The sequence below is a fragment of the Lissotriton helveticus genome, chromosome 6, assembly GCF_964261635.1.
Source record: "Lissotriton helveticus chromosome 6, aLisHel1.1, whole genome shotgun sequence".
Classification (NCBI taxonomy): domain Eukaryota; kingdom Metazoa; phylum Chordata; class Amphibia; order Caudata; family Salamandridae; genus Lissotriton; species Lissotriton helveticus.
The window spans coordinates 1,835,369,950-1,835,389,270 of NC_136067.1; the positions used below are offsets into that span (position 1 = coordinate 1,835,369,950).

A 19,321-nucleotide genomic window follows, 5' to 3' on the forward strand; every position below is an offset into this window, starting at 1 on the left:
AATGGATTCGATACCGGAGGAGGTGTCGTGAGGTTGACCGGCACCGATCCGGATCCAGGCCTGGATCCTTGGGGGCCCTGCGGCGCCAACGGCTGCAAAGGCCTAGAGCCCCCAACCGAGTCTGCTGGGCCCAAAGGCACGCCAGCGGAGTCAGGCTTCCCAAAGGTGGAGTGGAGAGCTAAGTAAAATGTACAAAGTCGGTCGCTCCAGCTCCTGGAAAGGGGGGAAACTCGGAGCTGACCCAGCAGGCTCCGTTGGCGACCGTCCACATCCCTCGTCTTGTCGGCCACAGACGGGGAGAAGGCGAAGCGCGACGGTGCTTCTTCGCCTTCTTCTTATGCTTCAGCTTACTTGAAGACGAAGACTTCGACAAGGAGTGATGGTGGTGGCTCCGGGACCGGTCCCGCGACCTCCCTCTCGACCGGGTCCACGAGCGGCGCGTAGCAGACTGCCGGGCCTCCAGAAGCTTTTGGGACCGCTCCCGCAAAGGCTTGATGCCGGTCCACCGATGTGACATCCCTATGCACCAGGAGTCAAGCAACTTGAAAAGAAGTGGATAAATAGTCAAAAAAACAGTTAGTCAAAGATTGACTAGGATACCGCTCTCTCCGGATCTGCGCTGGCTGGTGAGGAAAAAGAAAGAACTGACGTCAGCACGCAGGGGCGGCGTCTTAGTAAATACCGCAATTCCAGTGATCACGACGCCAACGACTAACGCGGAGTCGACCAACGCCACCTACTGACGCACAGGGGTACTGCTGAAGAAAAATTCTCCGGATCCAGTCTGACACCTGGGGTAACTCTAAGGCGCCTATTAGGATGGCGGACGGACCTGCGTCCATCCGCCACCCTCGAGGTGGAGGGACTATCCACAGGGGCAGCGGCGTTCCCTCTGTTGGAATTAGGATGTGACAGCCACCCTGGCGGTCACATCCCGTATAGTTAACATTGCGGCGGGTGCTGCTTTAAGCAGCACCCGCCGCAATGTTAAATATGCATGCTTTGCATTTGCATGCACAAAACGGCAGGCAACGCGCGGTGCCTGCCACTTTGTGCATGCAAATGCAGGGGGCTACCATAGGTACCCCCCATGTGCACCCCCCACCCACCAACACCCTGGGGGCCCGCAAGGGCCCCCCAGAAGCTATTGTCCACATGCTTTTTCACGGCGGTAAATCCACCATGGAAAAGCATGTTTACAAACCCATCGTAATTTGGCTGGCGGTGTCTTGCAGACACCGCCACCAAATTGCGTCCAACACCCTGTGGATCAGCGGCGGACAGACCTGCCGTCCGCCGCTGATCCCACCGCCATCATAATCTGGCGGAGGGTGTTTTGAAGGTCCGCAGCGGTGATTCCGCATCCTCCGGGCCGGCGGTGGCTTCCACCGGCCCGGAGGATGCTTAATCACCGCAATCATAATCGACCCCGACGTTAGGGAATCCATAACTAATAGTCTCTTTTAGATATATGCGTTACACGATCAATATGTCAAATCCGTTGCCTTTATTGTAATGTTTCATAATAAACTATCAGGCATATAGCCTTTATCATTGGCCCATGGCATAACCAACTCACACTTACTGTGCTCGGCATAAGTTTTCCAACAAGGCAATCATCAGGTATAAAGTGATAACAAATACGTCAAAAAATTCCAGCTGTCAACACAAAATAAAATCCCTTCCTACTGAGGAGTACTGTATTGCAAAACTTCAAGCTAGCATCACAGTTTGACCTCAGAGAGTCCATGTAAAAAATCTGTATGTTTTAATATAGAATAATAACAATCCATCTATAAATGCCTATTAACTTTAACATATGCTTTTCACAATAAATATATCAGGTCTCGTACCTTTTTCATAATATTTCAAAATAAACAGATCAAGTCTATAGCCAAGATCATTGGCTTGCCACCATAACCAACTCAAATCTGCTTTATCGAGAATAATGTTTGCCACCTGCCAAAAAGTGCAGAACAAGAAGTTGTTTGAAGCATACAAATTTAGCTCAATCAAATATTGTCCTCAGGTGAACCAACATGCGGGTGTAGCCTAAGCACCTCTCTTAGTAATACTCAGAAAACACTTTTTTGTTGATCACATAAGGTCAGGCTGCACTGCCAAGCCAAACCTAAAACACTCAATTTATTGCCCAAATACTGACGGGGACAAAATGGGAGCATTTGTGGGCTGAAAATAAATAACACTATAACTAGGGGAGAAGAGCTGGCCTAACGGCTAGGGCGGTCGACCTCGAATCTGGGGAACTTTGTTCGAGTCTCGGCAACGACGCTGAACATCCCGTGATTCTGGGCAAATCACTTAATCTCCCCATGCCGAACAAAAAATTAATGTGACCTCATGTAACACAACTGGTAGTATGTAAAGCGCTCTGATAAAACTTTGCGCTATATAAAACTCATAAAATAAAAAATATATATATATATTTTTAAAAAACACTTCTTGGATGTTTGTCTAAAAGTGCACAAAATATTCCCCTTTCTGTAAAAATTGAATGCCAACCAGCACTGATGCGGGATTCTATTATTCAGTTTGGTTAATTTATTACAGGATAATATGAACTAGTTGTTATAACTTGATTAAGCAAGAGGGTCAGTTTGCGCTCTTCCCCAGCAGCACTGCAGCAAGTTGCAATACATTGACCGAGGCTAGGATCTTCAGCCATGCACATCAGTGTCTGTGACATGCCCCACTCTCAACACACGCCTGGGTACACTTGGTCCCCTCGGTGCAGTGAGGAATCTCCACCTCATCAGCCACCTCATTTTTTTTGTATCTGCTGGTCCACGAACCTACAGCAATGCAACAGTAACATCTCAGCAGTGGCACCAAGTACCCGGATCCTTGTAGGTTCATCTTATTTGCCACCATACTCTTTGTAGCTACCAGCACATCTCTGATGTCGGTTTTATTTACACAAGCATATCAGCTCAATAATCAGCAGAAACCTTGCAAGGCCCAAGACATTCTACTCCAGAGGTAGTCTGCTCCACTATGTCCCCTCTCCTCGCTTGGACCAACTACCATTTGATATCATTCTACATAGTCCACTATGGCTTTGGCCTCTAGTAGCTAGCTATACTAATTGAACTAGGTGCACGCACTCACTCACTGCTCAGCCGAGGCACTCTGCACATTTATGCAGATGCTGACAGATGCATTCACTCATCCATGCTTCAACCAAGGACTCATTCTCGCACTTCCCCACTCATTCATCCACATAGACCACACAAACTTATGAATAAATGAAAAAGCACTTTCACCTACAAGTCAGACACATTTTCTTTCCAAAGCTTGCTTTTGTTTGTAGATATACCCACCTATTTAAAGTAATTTTAGAGCCATGAGCCTTCTTGTTCACCGCAAACACCCAACGCAGCAGTAAAATAAGAGCACAAGCAATGAAATGCGCAGTACTGAAAAAAGATACAGTTCAACATTTCTCAAAGTTGCTGAGTCTGCGTCAAACGATGACTGATAGAGATCACCATATCGCGTGGCCAGATTTCTGAATTCGTCCATGGAGAGCTGCATCTGTTAAAATAAATAAAGGCAAATGTTACCGAATTACTTTGATTCAAAGTCTCTCACATGCCATCGCAGTGCTTTTGCACATTTGCCCTTGTGATCCAGCAGGCTCTTAAACATTGCACATACATGTGCAAGGCCACAGGCTGCCTACAGCCGTTGACGTCAGACGCGAGTGCTTTGTGTTACCCGATCTAATCGGCAACCGGTCAACTAACTAAACGAGGTTGAACCCTAAACTCCAATTATCACTGATCCCGCCGGACTAACCCGATAATTACTGGCACAACGCGACGGATTTATCAACCATCGCCGATCCATTTGGACGACGCTGAAATTGACTGTCTCGCCGCCCCACGGCTGGCCTCTTTCTCCGCCTCTCCCTTATTTATCTCCATCGAAGTAAGGACTGACTCACTATTTGTTATGACAATTAATCCTGATGACATAAGCAGTGATAAGACAGAGTGCCAAGTCTAACGGTTGCCTGCCCACTTCCCTGTCCTGAAGAAGACCCCACTGCAAGGGCTCGACTAACCCTGCGATAACCAGAGGGTCGAAACGTCGACAACGTCTCCCTTTACGTCAACTCCTTACCTACATTCGATATTGATTGCATTATTGGAGTATGACAATTGTATACATTGGCATAGTGAACCATCCTTTGTGTAGTGTAATGAAAACACAAATGTAATTTTTTGATATTTTCTTGTTTTTATTGTCACAATACCTTTACCACACCATCCTCACATTATCACTTTCTCCCCTCCCCTCCTGGGCACTGTTCAACCTACTTTATGCATTGACAAAATGTTAATATATTCTCTATATTGTTCCTCATTGTGAATTAAAACAATGTTGGATTCATTCATTGTTGATACATTTTTCTCAATATTTATTAGTAGAATTATTGCTCTCACACTGAGACCCCTTCTCTTCAGTACTTAGATTACCCAGGTCTCAGTGACTAGTTTTTGGGTCAACCCCGTTCATATACCCTACAGCCATGCCAGGCTTCCTATCACTGATGATTAGTCTTTAGACCGCCTAGTAAAATTCTGGTTGGCACACCCCAGGCTCAATGCAGTAACCATATGGACTTTAATACCGGAGGCAATTGTGATCATGCACAGCATGACAAAGATGTAGAATTTGTTTGGTTAAAACAAAATGAAGACCGACTTTCAGAAGAGCTAATTTATATTTTCACTTCCTTCAACACAGTTTTGTTTGATTACAAGTGTTGCTGAGCAAGGCGTTTTATTTATTCTATGTTTTTTTAGTGATGGCAGGGTGTGAGGCATCAGCAGAGGGCTCCTGCAGTAGCGGTCATGTTTGCAGAAATTGAAACATTTACGGTTCCCCACAACTGTAAAGCACACAATGTAAATGCACAGCTTAATAGATCACACAATGCAAAATGCACACCTTAATATAAATCCACAAGTAATGCCACATGACATACATTAAAACAAAAAAGCAATTACTTACAATTACAACGCTGTGAAGCAGCATAAATAGGACAACAGGACAGGATGAACTAAAAAGGTGTTTAATGTTTCTTCAAAGTTTAAATGTTGCCTCTGGGAACATTTGATTTTGTATACCCTAATAACGTTGTGTTTTCAGCTGTGCATCAACTGAGGCTAGGGTCCTCAGCCATGCCTTACATGACTGAATGGACACCTCACCCATTCAAATGTTTTTCAGTTGTTGGATCTTAATTTCTCACCTACAGATCTCAGCTGTCTGTTTTGGAAACATCTCTTGTAGACCATACCAAAAACTTCGTGAGTTTTGCATCACCCCAGCCTACTTGCTAGCTTTTTCGTCACTGTCGTTTGCTTGCTTCGTACTTGATGGCTTTCCTTTCTCTTCTTGTGCTAGTCCCTTCCATAGAGCATAGCTATTTTACTCTCCTTCCGACTATATGACTTGTGTCCTTCCACTGTTCACAGGGAACTACGTTCATCATTAAACACTCCGTAAGTTTGCATGTGTTTTCTTGCTCTCTCTCGTGTGCTGCTTACTTCCATTCAAACACCCCCAACCTGTTGCTACCTCTTTGCCAGACCGTTAACCCTTCCGCCACTGCTCCCCTGCCACTTGTGATCCTTGAAGTACATTTAATTTTACTTCTTTGAGGATCCGACAGCTGCTATTTGCTGCAGGCCTTCTCTGCTATCCTACAAAGCACCAAAGTGTTTCAGTTGCTCCCTGGTCACCCTCTGTTACCTCCCTCCCCTTTTACCCACAACCAATCCTCATACATCCCACACCGCCATTTATATATATTTTTTATTTATTTTGGAGGGCCACGTCTCCAATATACAGAAAGTGCTTTTGCACAAGAAACATTAAATATTTTTATTTCATGATCTAAAAGGCGTCAACAACCTTAAACCGCTAAATAAAATAAAAAATTAAAATGTTTTAAAAATTGGCACCCACGTCAGTCTTTATGCAAGCATCTACAGAATGAAGCAGCCGTATCATACATCCTTTTTGTGGGGCTGATTTTGCACAGCATTGGCAAAAAACATTGACAAAACCAATAGGTTAACAAGGCGAGACCTACTGGATTTGCCTAGGCTTGTTTTCAGAAGGTGGACAAGGGTTTATTCCATTCGAAACAATGAATTATTGCAACAGACTAGAGTAATCTGACCTCAGTATTACCAACCCACAAACAACAAATGTGGATTGGTACAGGCCAAAGAGTCTGGGGATCCAGCAGTGCCTTCTGGGCTCATGGACCCAGTGACTGTTTCCCTGACCCAGGCACAGGGTCACCCTTTAAGCCGACATCACCGGAGCACCCGCAGGAGGAGGTTTTATTTTCTATGAAAAAGGTGAGCATTTTGTAGAACGGCCTCGAAACTAAACGTGACCAACAAATAATGTCTTAATACAACCCTTATATTGCTCTTTGCTTGCACTATAGCAACTGTGTTCTTTAATTCAGGATCCTTTTCCATTCCAAACATTCTGTCATCGCTCTATCAGATGCATACATAAATATATACATAAGAATTATTTTTTGCCATTTTTCTGAGGACTATTCAGTTAATCAGCTGCCCTTTTCTCCCGCTATAAAAAGGCCCTTAACGCTTCAGCCACCACACTACCCTTCAATAGTACAAATACACATTATTGACGAAATTGATTTCGGTCTTACGGTTCTAGGTTCATTTCAAATATAGTCCATCTATTACATTCGTTCACTCCTCCTCCCCACCTAAAACAGTGTACCTCCACCACTAGTGAAATGTAGCACTGCATCTCCAATGACGGCCCAAACCATTAGCTTAAGGAAGGGAAGCTCCTTTGTGATATGAGGCAAGACTTAACAATTTTCGGTTTTGCAGACCCAAAAATGACCGTCACCACCAAGAAAACCCTTTTTTTTTTTTTTTTTTTTTTTAATCATCGAGATGTGTAATACAAATTACTTGTATATTTATAGGTATGGAAATATAAATCTACTGTGTCAAGAAAAACAGTTCACAATAGAGGCAGTATTTCACATAATATGATAGATGCATATTATTACAATTTTATATCAAATCATTTCACATTTGTATACTTTAAAAACACTGATGCGAGTGATCAACTATCAGTGGTGGTCATGAAAATGTGCACAGTCAATGTGTATGCAACAAATTTGGTGGTGGAACTTACGTTGTGTGCACACTCAACTGGTATTTCCAGAGTTTTAGACAAAAGTTAAATATGACAGCCAGATTTCTTAAGCTTGCTCAGTATCTTTTAGTTTATCCCACATCAGGCTTGTCTTTCAATTTACTCATGAGCTCTGGTTGCTCTTCAGCTACCTGTAAGTAGCTCTTTTTTGTGTAGCCCCACCTACTAAACTGGAAGCTTTTTAGATGGAAATATGTGTATTTTCAGAACTCATAAGCTGATGTATGAAAGGAAAAAAAAGAGATCACTGCATTTCAAAATACATTTCAAGCTATATTCGAGTGACAAATCATAGTGCGTTACGGAGACGTATTACTTACTGTGGCAGTTATGTATTAAACATGTAGAGGCATTCTGCATTGACAAAGCCTCTTACATTACTGCTGGCAACCCTGCCTAAAGAGGTGACCACTGCTGGTGATCTTTCTTATGGTGGCTCGTAATAGCATCGTCTGATGTGGTCAGTATCACACCACTAATAAATATGAATAGCTCAGAATGACTTTCATTTAACATAAGTAGCTTGTATTACAGAACAGATTGGAGACCCCTGGGAAAAACTGATGGGTTGAAAGCTAGCTGAAGGTATGTAGAGGTGTTACATTTGGCTATATTGTCCTACTCTGCAGTTGCTGCAATTAGGAAAACCATAAAAACAGATGGGGTTTGACCTGTATTTAATGCTGGGATTGGGGCAAAAACTTTGAATAAAAGAGGGAATGGGGGACCAACGACCATAAATTATTACTATATTATGAAAATGGTGCGAAATAGGACGTTGCACATCAAAAATATGCATTTATCTATTTTTATGCATTTATACTTGGTTTGTTACTGGGCACAGCAATTACAAAAAATTTTAAATAGATACCAAAGCACCTCCCCCAAGGTGGAGGCTATGTGAAGTGTTCTCAACCCAAGAAGTCTTGCTGAACTGAGCAGGCAAAGAATCCTTCCCGACAGACCCGACTGGCAAGGCAGTAGTGTTTCATGAATGTATACACTACTGCCCATGTCGCAGCCTGGCAGATATAAAAAACAGACACTTTTAGCTAAAGCAGTGGTTCCAGCCTTAGCCAGTCATGGAATGATTCAGTCTGTGTAGCAGGTGTGATGGATTGCCCACCTGAGCGGAAGTGATGGATCTGCCGTCCACTGGGTGGGCATGCACTGCTAAGGGTAAACTAAAGAAGTTTGGTGGCTGCTGTAGCAAGGGAAGAGGAGTTAGGGGGCTGATGCCCCAGCTGGCCTGCACACTGATTGATGGTTTCGCACCATCAGCCCCAAAAAGACTGGATTGTCTATTGCATCACTGATTGGGAAGGCTGCCTCTGCCTATAAGCCTGCCCCCTAGAATAGCCCAGAGGAAAGCATGGGTCTAAAGCCCCAAGAACACACAGTAGCATTCAAGAGAGGAGTCCGCCTTCTCCTCGAAGAGGGGAGACCCTTCAAAGAGCATGTCCAGTCTGTAGTTCACCGGAGAAACCAGCAGACCTCATTCCAGGCATGTCTACAAAGGGCAACACTGATACCGACTGCATTGCCAATTCAATGTGCTGCATCCAGACAGGCGCGGATAACGCACTTAGCCATTTCCAGCCCGTCATGTACTGTCTGGGCGAGAAAGGCCCTAAGATCCTCCAGAATGCCAGCAAGATCGTGGTAGTAATGTCCAAAAGGGCACTGCATACTGGCCTGAGAGACAGACTGCATTTTAGATCGCATTGCCAAGCTGGCAGAGGAAAATATCAGTTTTTCAAAGAATGCCAATCCTCTTGGATTTGCTGTCTGAATTACAAATAACCAGGTGTGTAAGCATGTAAATATTAGAGTAGAGATGGTACGTACAGGCGTGGTGATCACAATGGTGTCAATGCCGTACATCGGGCTGAAACCTCATTGGTTGTGGTACAGTTAGGATGGAGATCACTAAACACCTCAGTGGTTGTGGTACAGTTAGAATGGAGATCACTAAACACCTCAGTGGTTGTGGTACAGTTAGGATGGAGATCACTAAACACCTCAGTGGTTGTGGTACAGTTAGGATGGAGATCACTAAACACCTCAGTGGTTGTGGTACAGTTAGAATGGAGATCACTAAACACCTCATTGGTTGTGGTACAGTTAGGATGGAGATCACTAAACACCTCAGTGGTTGTGGTACAGTTAGAATGGAGATCACTAAACACCTCAGTGGTGGTGGTACAGTTAGAATGGAGATCACTAAACACCTCAGTGGTTGTGGTACAGTTAGAATGGAGATCACTAAACACCTCAGTGGTTGTGGTACAGTTAGGATGGAGATCACTAAACACCTCAGTGGTTGTGGTACAGTTAGAATGGAGATCACTAAACACCTCAGTGGTTGTGGTACAGTTAGGATGGAGATCACTAAACACCTCAGTGGTTGTGGTACAGTTAGAATGGAGATCACTAAACACCTCAGTGGTTGTGGTACAGTTAGGATGGAGATCACTAAACACCTCAGTGGTTGTGGTACAGTTAGAATGGAGATCACTAAACACCTCATTGGTTGTGGTACAGTTAGGATGGAGATCACTAAACACCTCATTGGTTGTGGTACAGTTAGAATGGAGATCACTAAACACCTCAGTGGTTGTGGTACAGTTAGAATGGAGATCACTAAACACATCAGTGGTTGTGGTACAGTTAGAATGGAGATCACTAAACACATCAGTGGTTGTGGTACAGTTAGAATGGAGATCACTAAACACCTCAGTGGTTGTGGTACAGTTAGGATGGAGATCACTAAACACCTCAGTGGTTGTGGTACAGTTAGGATGGAGATCACTAAACACCTCAGTGGTTGTGGTACAGTTAGGATGGAGATCACTAAACACCTCAGTGGTTGTGGTACAGTCAGTTAGGATGGAGATCACTAAACACCTCAGTGGTTGTGGTACAGTTAGGATGGAGATCACTAAACACCTCATTGGTTGTGGTACAGTTAGAATGGAGATCACTAAACACCTTAGTCGTTGTGGTACAGGTAGGGTAAAGATCACAAAATCTGAGTTTCTACGTGGGTCTGGCCAGAGGACTTCCGTCAAGCATATCTGCAATGAAACACATTATGCGGCCACTCACATAAATTACTTTCTATGACAAAAGTTTTCCAGCTGTTTTGGGTTGGCCCTACTGGGGTGTGAAGGAGTGTGAGGCATGGGGCACAAGGCTATGGTCAAAATGAGCTGTTAGAGTGCCCCTGGGGAATGCAGGACATGTCATACAGATGAATATTGGTGCTACTTAGTGAAAGAAAATAGAGAGGTTGTGAGACATTTTATACAAAGCTCTGTAACGCCCTTTATCTGTCATTTCCTGGCTAGCAGCAGCGGTCAAACTGTGGCCTCCACCTAACTCCCCAGGCTTCACTCCCTCATTTCTGGTAAAGGATTCATTTAGGTGGCATGTTGACAAACATATATTTGAGAGTGATTTTAAATGGGATATCTGTACATAACTGCAATATCCGAATTGTTAAATGTGTTCATAATTACCAGGGAGCTCATGGTCTGATCTAAATGTTCAACCAGTGAAGGTGGTATGACGATGCGAATAAACATAAAAAGCACAAATTAACAACAACTTCTGTTTATGTCACATATTGTGATCCTTTGCTTATAAATATATTTTTTATTTCTCAAATAGTATTAATTGTAAGAAAAAGTAATACAGAACACGGATTTCCGACTATTCATTTAAAACTGAAACTACCACCTTAAGCTATGATCCTGCCTAAAATGCTCGCTTTCTTGCTATGTTTTATATTGCATTTATTTGTTGTTATAAATTGAAAATAAACTAAATGTCAGTTTTTTCTTTATTTGTTAGCAGGTGTGCTCTTAATCACCAAAAATACTCTTCAACTGGAGTATTTAACAGTTTATAGATTAATTGTGGGAAAATAAGTTTGTCATTGGAACAAATTTTAAATGGCCGTGTGTAGGGCGGTGCATTACAAAGTATGAAGACCACTGGTTCTAGGACACACCTGGAGGATCATATCATCATGAATAGTTTCATTACCTTAAAGTATCAACTTTCTAACCAAGCAATAAGCGTTGAGAGTTTCCCTGAGGGGAACAACCAAGGAAGTAAAGTGGACACTTCGGTAGGGTGGCCAATATCTTAGTGTGATCAGGTGACCATTGGGATGGATTATTAAGCACAATCAAGAGGAAAGCACAATGCCACAGGTGCAGAGTACTTGCACTGAGTGCCAAATCAATTTTATGGCAATTAAAGAATGTGAATAGTTCATCTACAGTAGCTTACATCGAATCAATAAAACTGAGACTAGTAAAAGTTCTACATGTGGCTTTAGTATCACTGAGATGTCCGGCGGATGTTAGGGGGAGAGATATGTATGCACTAGTTGTCAAAAACAGGATCAAAAGCAGAGATAACAATTTTGAAGATATGCTTTAAATCAGCACCCATAAGTAAATAGGATCAGTTCCAAGCTCCCTGTAAATAAAAGAATGAACATATGAGCCAAGACAGGAGAATTCTGAAGGAGCCCTAAATAAATTTAAAAAAACATGAAGAGTCTGGATAATCAGTTCGAAAATGTCAACTGAACACCACAGAAAGAAGCCAGGAAAATGTGCTCTAATTGTATATGTATCTAGCCCTTTGATGGCACCAAAGGCTCATTCACAGTCTTGCTCATTGACAGGGGTAATTATCATTCTACCTAAATCAATCTGCACAACAATGTCTTATAGTAATAATCTTGAAGGTCATCTCACTGACAAGCATGTAGCCTGATAACATTCAAGACTTGGTTTTGCAGACGAAAAATGCCCTATTTCCACACTCCCTCTAGCCCTACATGCATAACCTCTACAAATGACCTTCCACAAGGGACACTCAACTCACATTTTTCATTACATACACTCTATTTCGCTTTTCAGGGTAAAGTGGAGATTATATTTGCAAAGTTCATTATATAAATAGCAATTGCAATCTAGAAGTAATCATGTGAAATCGTGAACAGTGTTTTAAGCATCGATTGCGCTATGAAAATATCTTCTGGAATTCTGTCAGAAGTACAAGAACACAACATTAAATAATAGTTAGATTTTTTTACACCAGTAATGTGGAGGCCTGGGTGCAAGGCAGGGAAGAGTACCTGGTTGGAGATACGCCCACATTTCTGTAGTTCACTTCCTGACGTCATAGCAATTGTTGTGGCAATGGCGGGTGGAGGGCTGGTCTTTAAGCTGTTACATGTGCAGATGAGCTGAGAGAAGGCCTGAAGGAGGTCAATTCTGAGTTTGACAAACTCACATTGAAAACTTTGTGGATTCAGAGGAGTGCTGGCAGCCTGAAACAGAAAAACAACTTATTTAGCTATAATTTAATTCCAAGGAGTCATAGGAAGATAGTGTGTTGTGGATCTTTACTGGGACAAATGCTCTTTACAAATAAGGTCCAACTTTTTCATACAAGCCTGTAATAATGTAATCTGCTTTCAAATAAAGTGAAATATGTTAAGATTAAAGGAGATGGACAAAACGTGAAAGTCACACAGATTTAAAAATGTCATTTCTAAAATGCCATGGAATGCTCATTTTCAATCCTGGCGCTATTTGCTACCTATCCATATCAACATTTCACACAGGATGTACTTACTGTCAGTGAGGCAATTCCTTTGTGATAATACTTTAGAGACTCTGCAATACAAGAGAGTGCCAAGCCATAATCTTCCTCCTGCAGGGCAGTCAGGCACTGTTCCGCTTGAGAGAACTCCTTTAGACTGTTCAGCCAGAAGTAGAAGTGCTCTGATGCCACCTGAGTCAGCAGGCTCTGGTAGAGCTCTCGCGCCATGTCATGATTCCCCTAAGAGGAAAGAGAGGCAAAGGCTGTGGTAGATGGTTGGCCTGTGGCTGGAGTGAACAAGTTTGTACCATGTTTGGTGATCTAGATCACGAGTCTTCAACCTTTTCTGTAGGAGCTACTTCTGATCAGTGAAAATCACTGTGAGCTACTGAAGGCTAAGCAACTTGCACATTGTACCAGACACCCACATCCCCAGCTTCATTGACTTTAAGCCTAATGTCCATACAGTCAGATACTATGGTCTGAACAAAATACTTTGACTAAGGGCACTACAACAGGCCTGCCACGTGTGTCATTGAGGATGTATGAACATGTGTGCTTAAGAATGGCATATATGTGTATGTGTTACTGACAACCTGTGTTGTGTACTTGAGGCAAAGGACATACCTTTCATCATATATAGCCCAGTTACATGTATAACACAAACATACATATTTTAGAAAAGAGCATAGCACCGGGCTCAGTGCTATTGATACCAAAAAACTGTGCGTTAACTATAGACCCTTCTTAGCTTAATGAGCGCTGTATGTACCATCTGCAGCCCATATGCCTCGAACATATATTTAATTTTTATTAATATTTGGGTTTTTTGCAGTATAAAAAATATACAAAATATACAATGGGTCTTTATTCACTTTCCTGATGTGCACTTAAATAAATACATATTGTTGTATATATTTCACATTATATCTGATTTCATACAATATATTCAAACATATTTTGAGAAAACAATCATTTCATACACAAAATTATTGCAACTTTTTGTGAGCATAGACAACAAAAGGACCGAAAGCCACTGGTAGTGATTTGCAGAATACCACCAACGCGTTTCGGCAAATACCTTCTTCAGGATTGTTCTTTTTACCAGTGAGTGCTGTATATAATGTTCTCAAACTTATTATCTAGATGCTTGTTCTTCTTATGTAGATGACGGTGTGAAAAAGTGAACCACTTAATCAATAAGCGGACTTTTACCGGATCTTATCACAAGGTTCTTCCTAGTGTGAATGATCTTCAAGTTGCTGGCCTTGATAGATTTATTCTCTGTATACAGAGAGCTGTTTCAGCTTGAGAATTAGTCAATGACGATGACCTGAATTGGTGCGTTCCCTATAGGCAGTACACTGTGTCCACTTAGAGATCAGTCCCTTTTCGGGGATTCTTATATCGATGAAAGATGCTTCTTGTGCCTTGCTATATTTATAATGGCCACCGCACAGAAATGTGTCTGTTTGCGTCATGCGACATCAACTTGAAGATCATTCACACTAGGAAGAACCTTGTGATAAGATCCGGTAAAAGTCAGCTGATTGATTAAGTGGTTCACTTTTTCACACCGTCTTCTACATAAGAATAAAAAGCATCTAGATAATACGTTTTGGAACATTATATACAGCACTCACTGGTAAAAAGAACAATCCTGAAGAAGGCATTTGCCGAAATGCGTTGGTGGTATTCTGCAAATCACTACCAGTGGCTTTCTGTCCTTTTGTTGTCTATGCTCACAAAAAGTTGCAATAATTTTGTGTATAAAATGATTATGTTTTCTCAAAATATGTTTGAATCTATTTTATGAAATCAGATATAATGTGAAATATATACAACAATATGTATTTATTTAAGTGCACATCAGGAAACACGTATAGACCTTTTCAAGTTCACCCGCAAACTGAAACTGTACAAATTCTTTAAAATGAAACCTCACCCTGTGAAACCCACGACGGGAGGGGACAAGGAGGTGGGTGGTTTGAGATGCAGTGATTTGGAGGGAGTGAGAACATTGGAAGGTTTGAGATTGGAAATTGATGAGGGTATGGAGGTAAATATTAGCAATACCCAATCACTGATGGATATGGAAATACAACAAAGAGGAGGAGCGAGTACTTTTAAACCTGCCTCCAGTTTCATGCCATCGATGGGAACGGACGCCATAGATACTTTTTCTCAGGCAGTAATCAAGGACTTAGTGCGGCTGAGATATGTGAACAAATACACTAATAAGGAAAATAACTTTACTAAAATACAAGAATTGGCATTGAAAAAATTGTGTGACGACCCTTCTTTAGTTTGCAAACCTTCTGATAAGGGGGGTAATATTGTGCTGCTTACTCATACACAATATGAAACAGAGGCTTTACGCCAATTAGGAGACATCAAGACATACATGCAAATCAATGATAGGACGTATAATCAAAGTATTACTGATTATCATGACATGATTTTAAAGTGGTACAATGTTGATATGCTCAGCACCGATGAATATCTGTGTCTTAGATGTTTAAGTTCCACTATCCCTACCTTCTATTACCTCCCCAAAGTACATAAGGACAAGCAGAATCCACCAGGGAGGCCGATTGTAGCCTCACAAGGGGGTCTAACCGAGCATCTCTCGATATACATTGACTCCTTTCTTTTTCCACATGTGATGACACTGAGATCTTATCTCAAGGATACAAAACATTTCCTCAACTGCATTAATGACATTGTATGGAAAGATGGCTATTGCATGATGGTCCTTGATATAACAAGCTTGTATACGTGCATAGCACATGATGATGGTCTGGTAGCAGTGCAGAGTTTCCTAAGTAGACGCCCTGCGATATTCTATGAACACAACAATGTTATCTGAATTTATGTTGTTCTGTCTGAATAATAACATGTTTCTGTTTGGCAAACAGTTATATAAACAGATGTCGGGCGTAGCCATGGGTACCTGCTCCGCCCCCAGTTTCGCGAATCTTTTCATGGGGTGGTGGGAGGAGCAGGTGGCATGGGCTGACACGAACCGGGAGTGGAAGAAGAAGATCATAGGGTGGCATCGTTACATCGATGATCTTTTTATTATAATGGATTGCCCTGTTGATCTGGCAACAAAATACATTGGTGTACTGAACAATAACAATATTAACTTGAAGTTTTCAGGAGAGGTCAGTAACACTACAGTTAACTATTTGGATCTCACAGTATACGTGGTAGAGGGAAAGTTACAGACGAAACTGTTCCGAAAATCCACGGCAGGGAACTCCACACTTTACGCAACGAGTAGTCATCCTAAAAAACTGATAGATAGCATCCCCTATGGAGAGCTACTACGTTTGAGACGTAATAATTCCAGTGACATAGAATTCGAGAGGGCAGCGCAGCAGAGCCTTCAACGGTTCAGAATAAGAGGTTACAAAGAAGGGGTATTAAAACACGCCCTGAAAAGAGTAAGCAATATCAAGAGAGACGATTTGTTGACAACGAAAAGTAAGGATAAAGATGGTAAGAACAGTGCTACTTTTCGCTTAGTTACTACATTTTCTGAAAATGCTGGGCATCTCAAAAAGATACTGCGTAAACATTGGAACATCTTACTAACTGATACTATCATTAGGAAGGATCTGCCCACAAATCCTTTAGTCACGTTTAGGAAAGCGAGAGCTCTGAGGGACCATCTTGTCAAGAGTCATCATGTAGAACATTCGGTCGATCCCGGCCTTAAACCACTTAATGGATTCTACCCATGTGGTCGATGCAAAGCCTGCAAGTTTAGTAAACGCACTCTTACCTATAAAGTTCCAGGGCTAGCAACACCAAGACGCATAGGGAAATTCTTGACATGCTCTACTCCGTATGCTGTCTATTGCTTAACATGTCCCTGTGGACTTAGATATATTGGCAGCACGACTCATCCAGTAAAGATCCGCATATTAGAGCATATGCGTGCTATAAACAATGCTGATGAGTCTTACCCTGTGGCTAGACATTTTGCGAAAACACACAAACGCAATAGGGATCTATTGTCTTACATCTGTCTAGATAGTGTTCCAGCTAACATTAGAGGGGGAGACCGTTTACAGAAATTGAGAAGATTAGAATCCCGGTATATAATAGACTTGCAGAGCAAAATGCCGCATGGATTGTATATGCACGAGGAATTGTCTGTACACTTGGGATAGGACACTGTAGTTAGAAATTTCCCGTTCGAATGTGCGTTCCATATATGAAGTGAATATATGATGAGATTATGATGATAATGTATGAACCTGCTGTATTTATTGATGTATTTATTTATTCAAATATTTAGAAATGGATGATATGTGTAACTCAACAAGCCATTAACAATAGACCGTTGATGAAGTGAAGTATATAAGCGGCTACTCTGTCTGTATGACATGGCCCATCCAGGGCATGATATGATGGAAGTAGGCCTTCTTTGGAATACAAATGTGGAGCTCTGCCCATCTAGGGCTTGATTACTTGTAAGGACCTTGTATATATTGGGTACTTTATATAGAATATAGGTGTGTTGCTCCACGCCCATCACGGGCTAAAATGCTTGAGAGATTCCTTTATATATTAGGGGTCTTTCACATATTACATTATTTGTTATTGAACGTTAATGTAGTAGTGTGGAGGAGGATTATCTAGCGTTATCCTCCAGAGATTGCCTGTTCCAAGATGGCGGCACTTCTAAACATGAGATTTGTGTCCTATGTTAGTGTCCATGAAATGAGTATGGATAAAATGCTAATGGCTGCCGCGCCTTTTTGTGCAACAATTGACGAAGGCCGATGCCGAAACGCGTCTTGATGTGCTGACAGTTTTCTATTAAATATCGAATTGAAAACTACCCCCGTGAGTGCTGCGTCCTTTATCAGGAGTGAGGATCCTGTGGATGTGTGGAGCTTTATATTATTGACGGGTACACCCCCGTTACGTGAGCACCCGCTCATGAGTGCGGCAGGCTGGTGTTCTGGGAACTGTGATAATGTGAAATATATACAACAATATGTATTTATTTAAGTGCACATCAGAAAAGTGAATATAGACACATTGTATATTTTTTATACTGCAAAAAAAAACAAATATTAATAAAAATGAAATATATTTTCTTAATTGGTTGATTACAGTGCTCATTAAGCTAAGAAGGGTCTATAGTTAACGCACAGTTTTTTTAAATCAATAGCACTGAGCCCGGTGCTATGCTCTTTTCTAAAATAGTTCTATTTCCTTGACAGGATTTATCCTTATTGTCAGGGGCCCCGTTGTGTTTGCCATAAAAAATAAAAAAAAATAACACAAACATACAACCATTTTACAATAGGAAAGATTTAAAGGGCAGAAAACTGTTCGGAAAAAATATTCATAATATAGAAAATATTTCAGTAATTTGAAATTCCCAACTTAAAATATTGGCTGTTTTCAGTTATAAATATGGCACCCTGTCTACCAGCCTCTGTGAGCAAGATACCTACTGTGTGTAAAGGCAACACTTTGAAATGGGAGAAAATTAATCTGAAGAGTGAACTTCATTTTTATGCGGATTCCATAAAACTACTCATTTAAAATTTTCCCATTTCAAAGTGTCTATTTACAAACAGCAGGCATCTTGCTCCCTGTGGCCTTAGAAACAGTGCCATATTTAGAACAGAAAAATACAGTATTTTGTTTAAATGAGAGAAATTTTAAGTCAGGAAACAAGCTTCATGCTTCATAAAACAAAGGTGTAACTGAAAATTGAAAGTGGGGAAAAACATTAAGGCTTAATTTTTCATAGAAATATTTTTCTTCACTTTAAATTTTTCCCATAAAAAAATGACTATTATTCAGTTATAAATATGGCACAGTGTCTACTGGCCACTGGGAGCAAGAGGCCTGCTGACACTTAAATGTGAGAACATTAAAATGGAGAGTTAATCATTAGGGTAACCTTTCATTTTAGTTTTCTACCATTTAAAAGTCTTCAGAAACATGATTCTGTTCTCATGCCCCAATATTGAGTTGATAAGGACTTTTATTTAATGGTTAAATACTTCAGTTCTTCACTTTTGTGACCCCCCCACCGAGACATAAATCTGACCTAGCACTGCTTGTTATCAGCCACTGCTATCTGCAGCCTGATTATAATAATGTAAAATAAACAAAGCAGTCCTTTAACGGTAAAAAGGAGGATGTGACCCTGTGCTTATTTAAAATGAACTAAAGGCTGGGAGCTACTCTGAATGTGTCTACGAGCTACTGGTAGCTCACGATCGCCTGATCTAGATTATAATTTGAAGATATATTTAAAAACAGAAATGAGACTGATACCTTTTATCGTTTCTTTTAGCATTTGTCTGGGTCAATGTGAGCGTGGCTCACGTGTTTAAGTGGCTCGCTCGTAATCTTAGTCTGCCGCCATCTTGGGGCTGCGAGGGATCGCGGTTAGCTGGCTAGT

The 19,321-nt window shown here is 41.5% G+C and overlaps 1 protein-coding gene across 2 annotated transcripts in view; it reads right to left on the minus strand.

Annotated features, from left to right (window-relative positions):
* The window catches only part of INTS7 (integrator complex subunit 7), a 303,638-nt gene that overhangs the window by 96,147 nt on the left and 188,170 nt on the right, over window positions 1–19,321 (minus strand). For both annotated transcript variants that reach the window (XM_078649744.1, XM_078649742.1), the window contains exons 13-15: window positions 12,913–13,119; window positions 12,410–12,604; window positions 3,452–3,555 (exon numbers count right to left, since the gene is read on the minus strand). In XM_078649744.1, coding sequence (XP_078505870.1) covers window positions 3,452–3,555; window positions 12,410–12,604; window positions 12,913–13,119 — 506 coding nt within the window. The remainder of the gene's footprint in view (window positions 1–3,451; window positions 3,556–12,409; window positions 12,605–12,912; window positions 13,120–19,321) is intronic.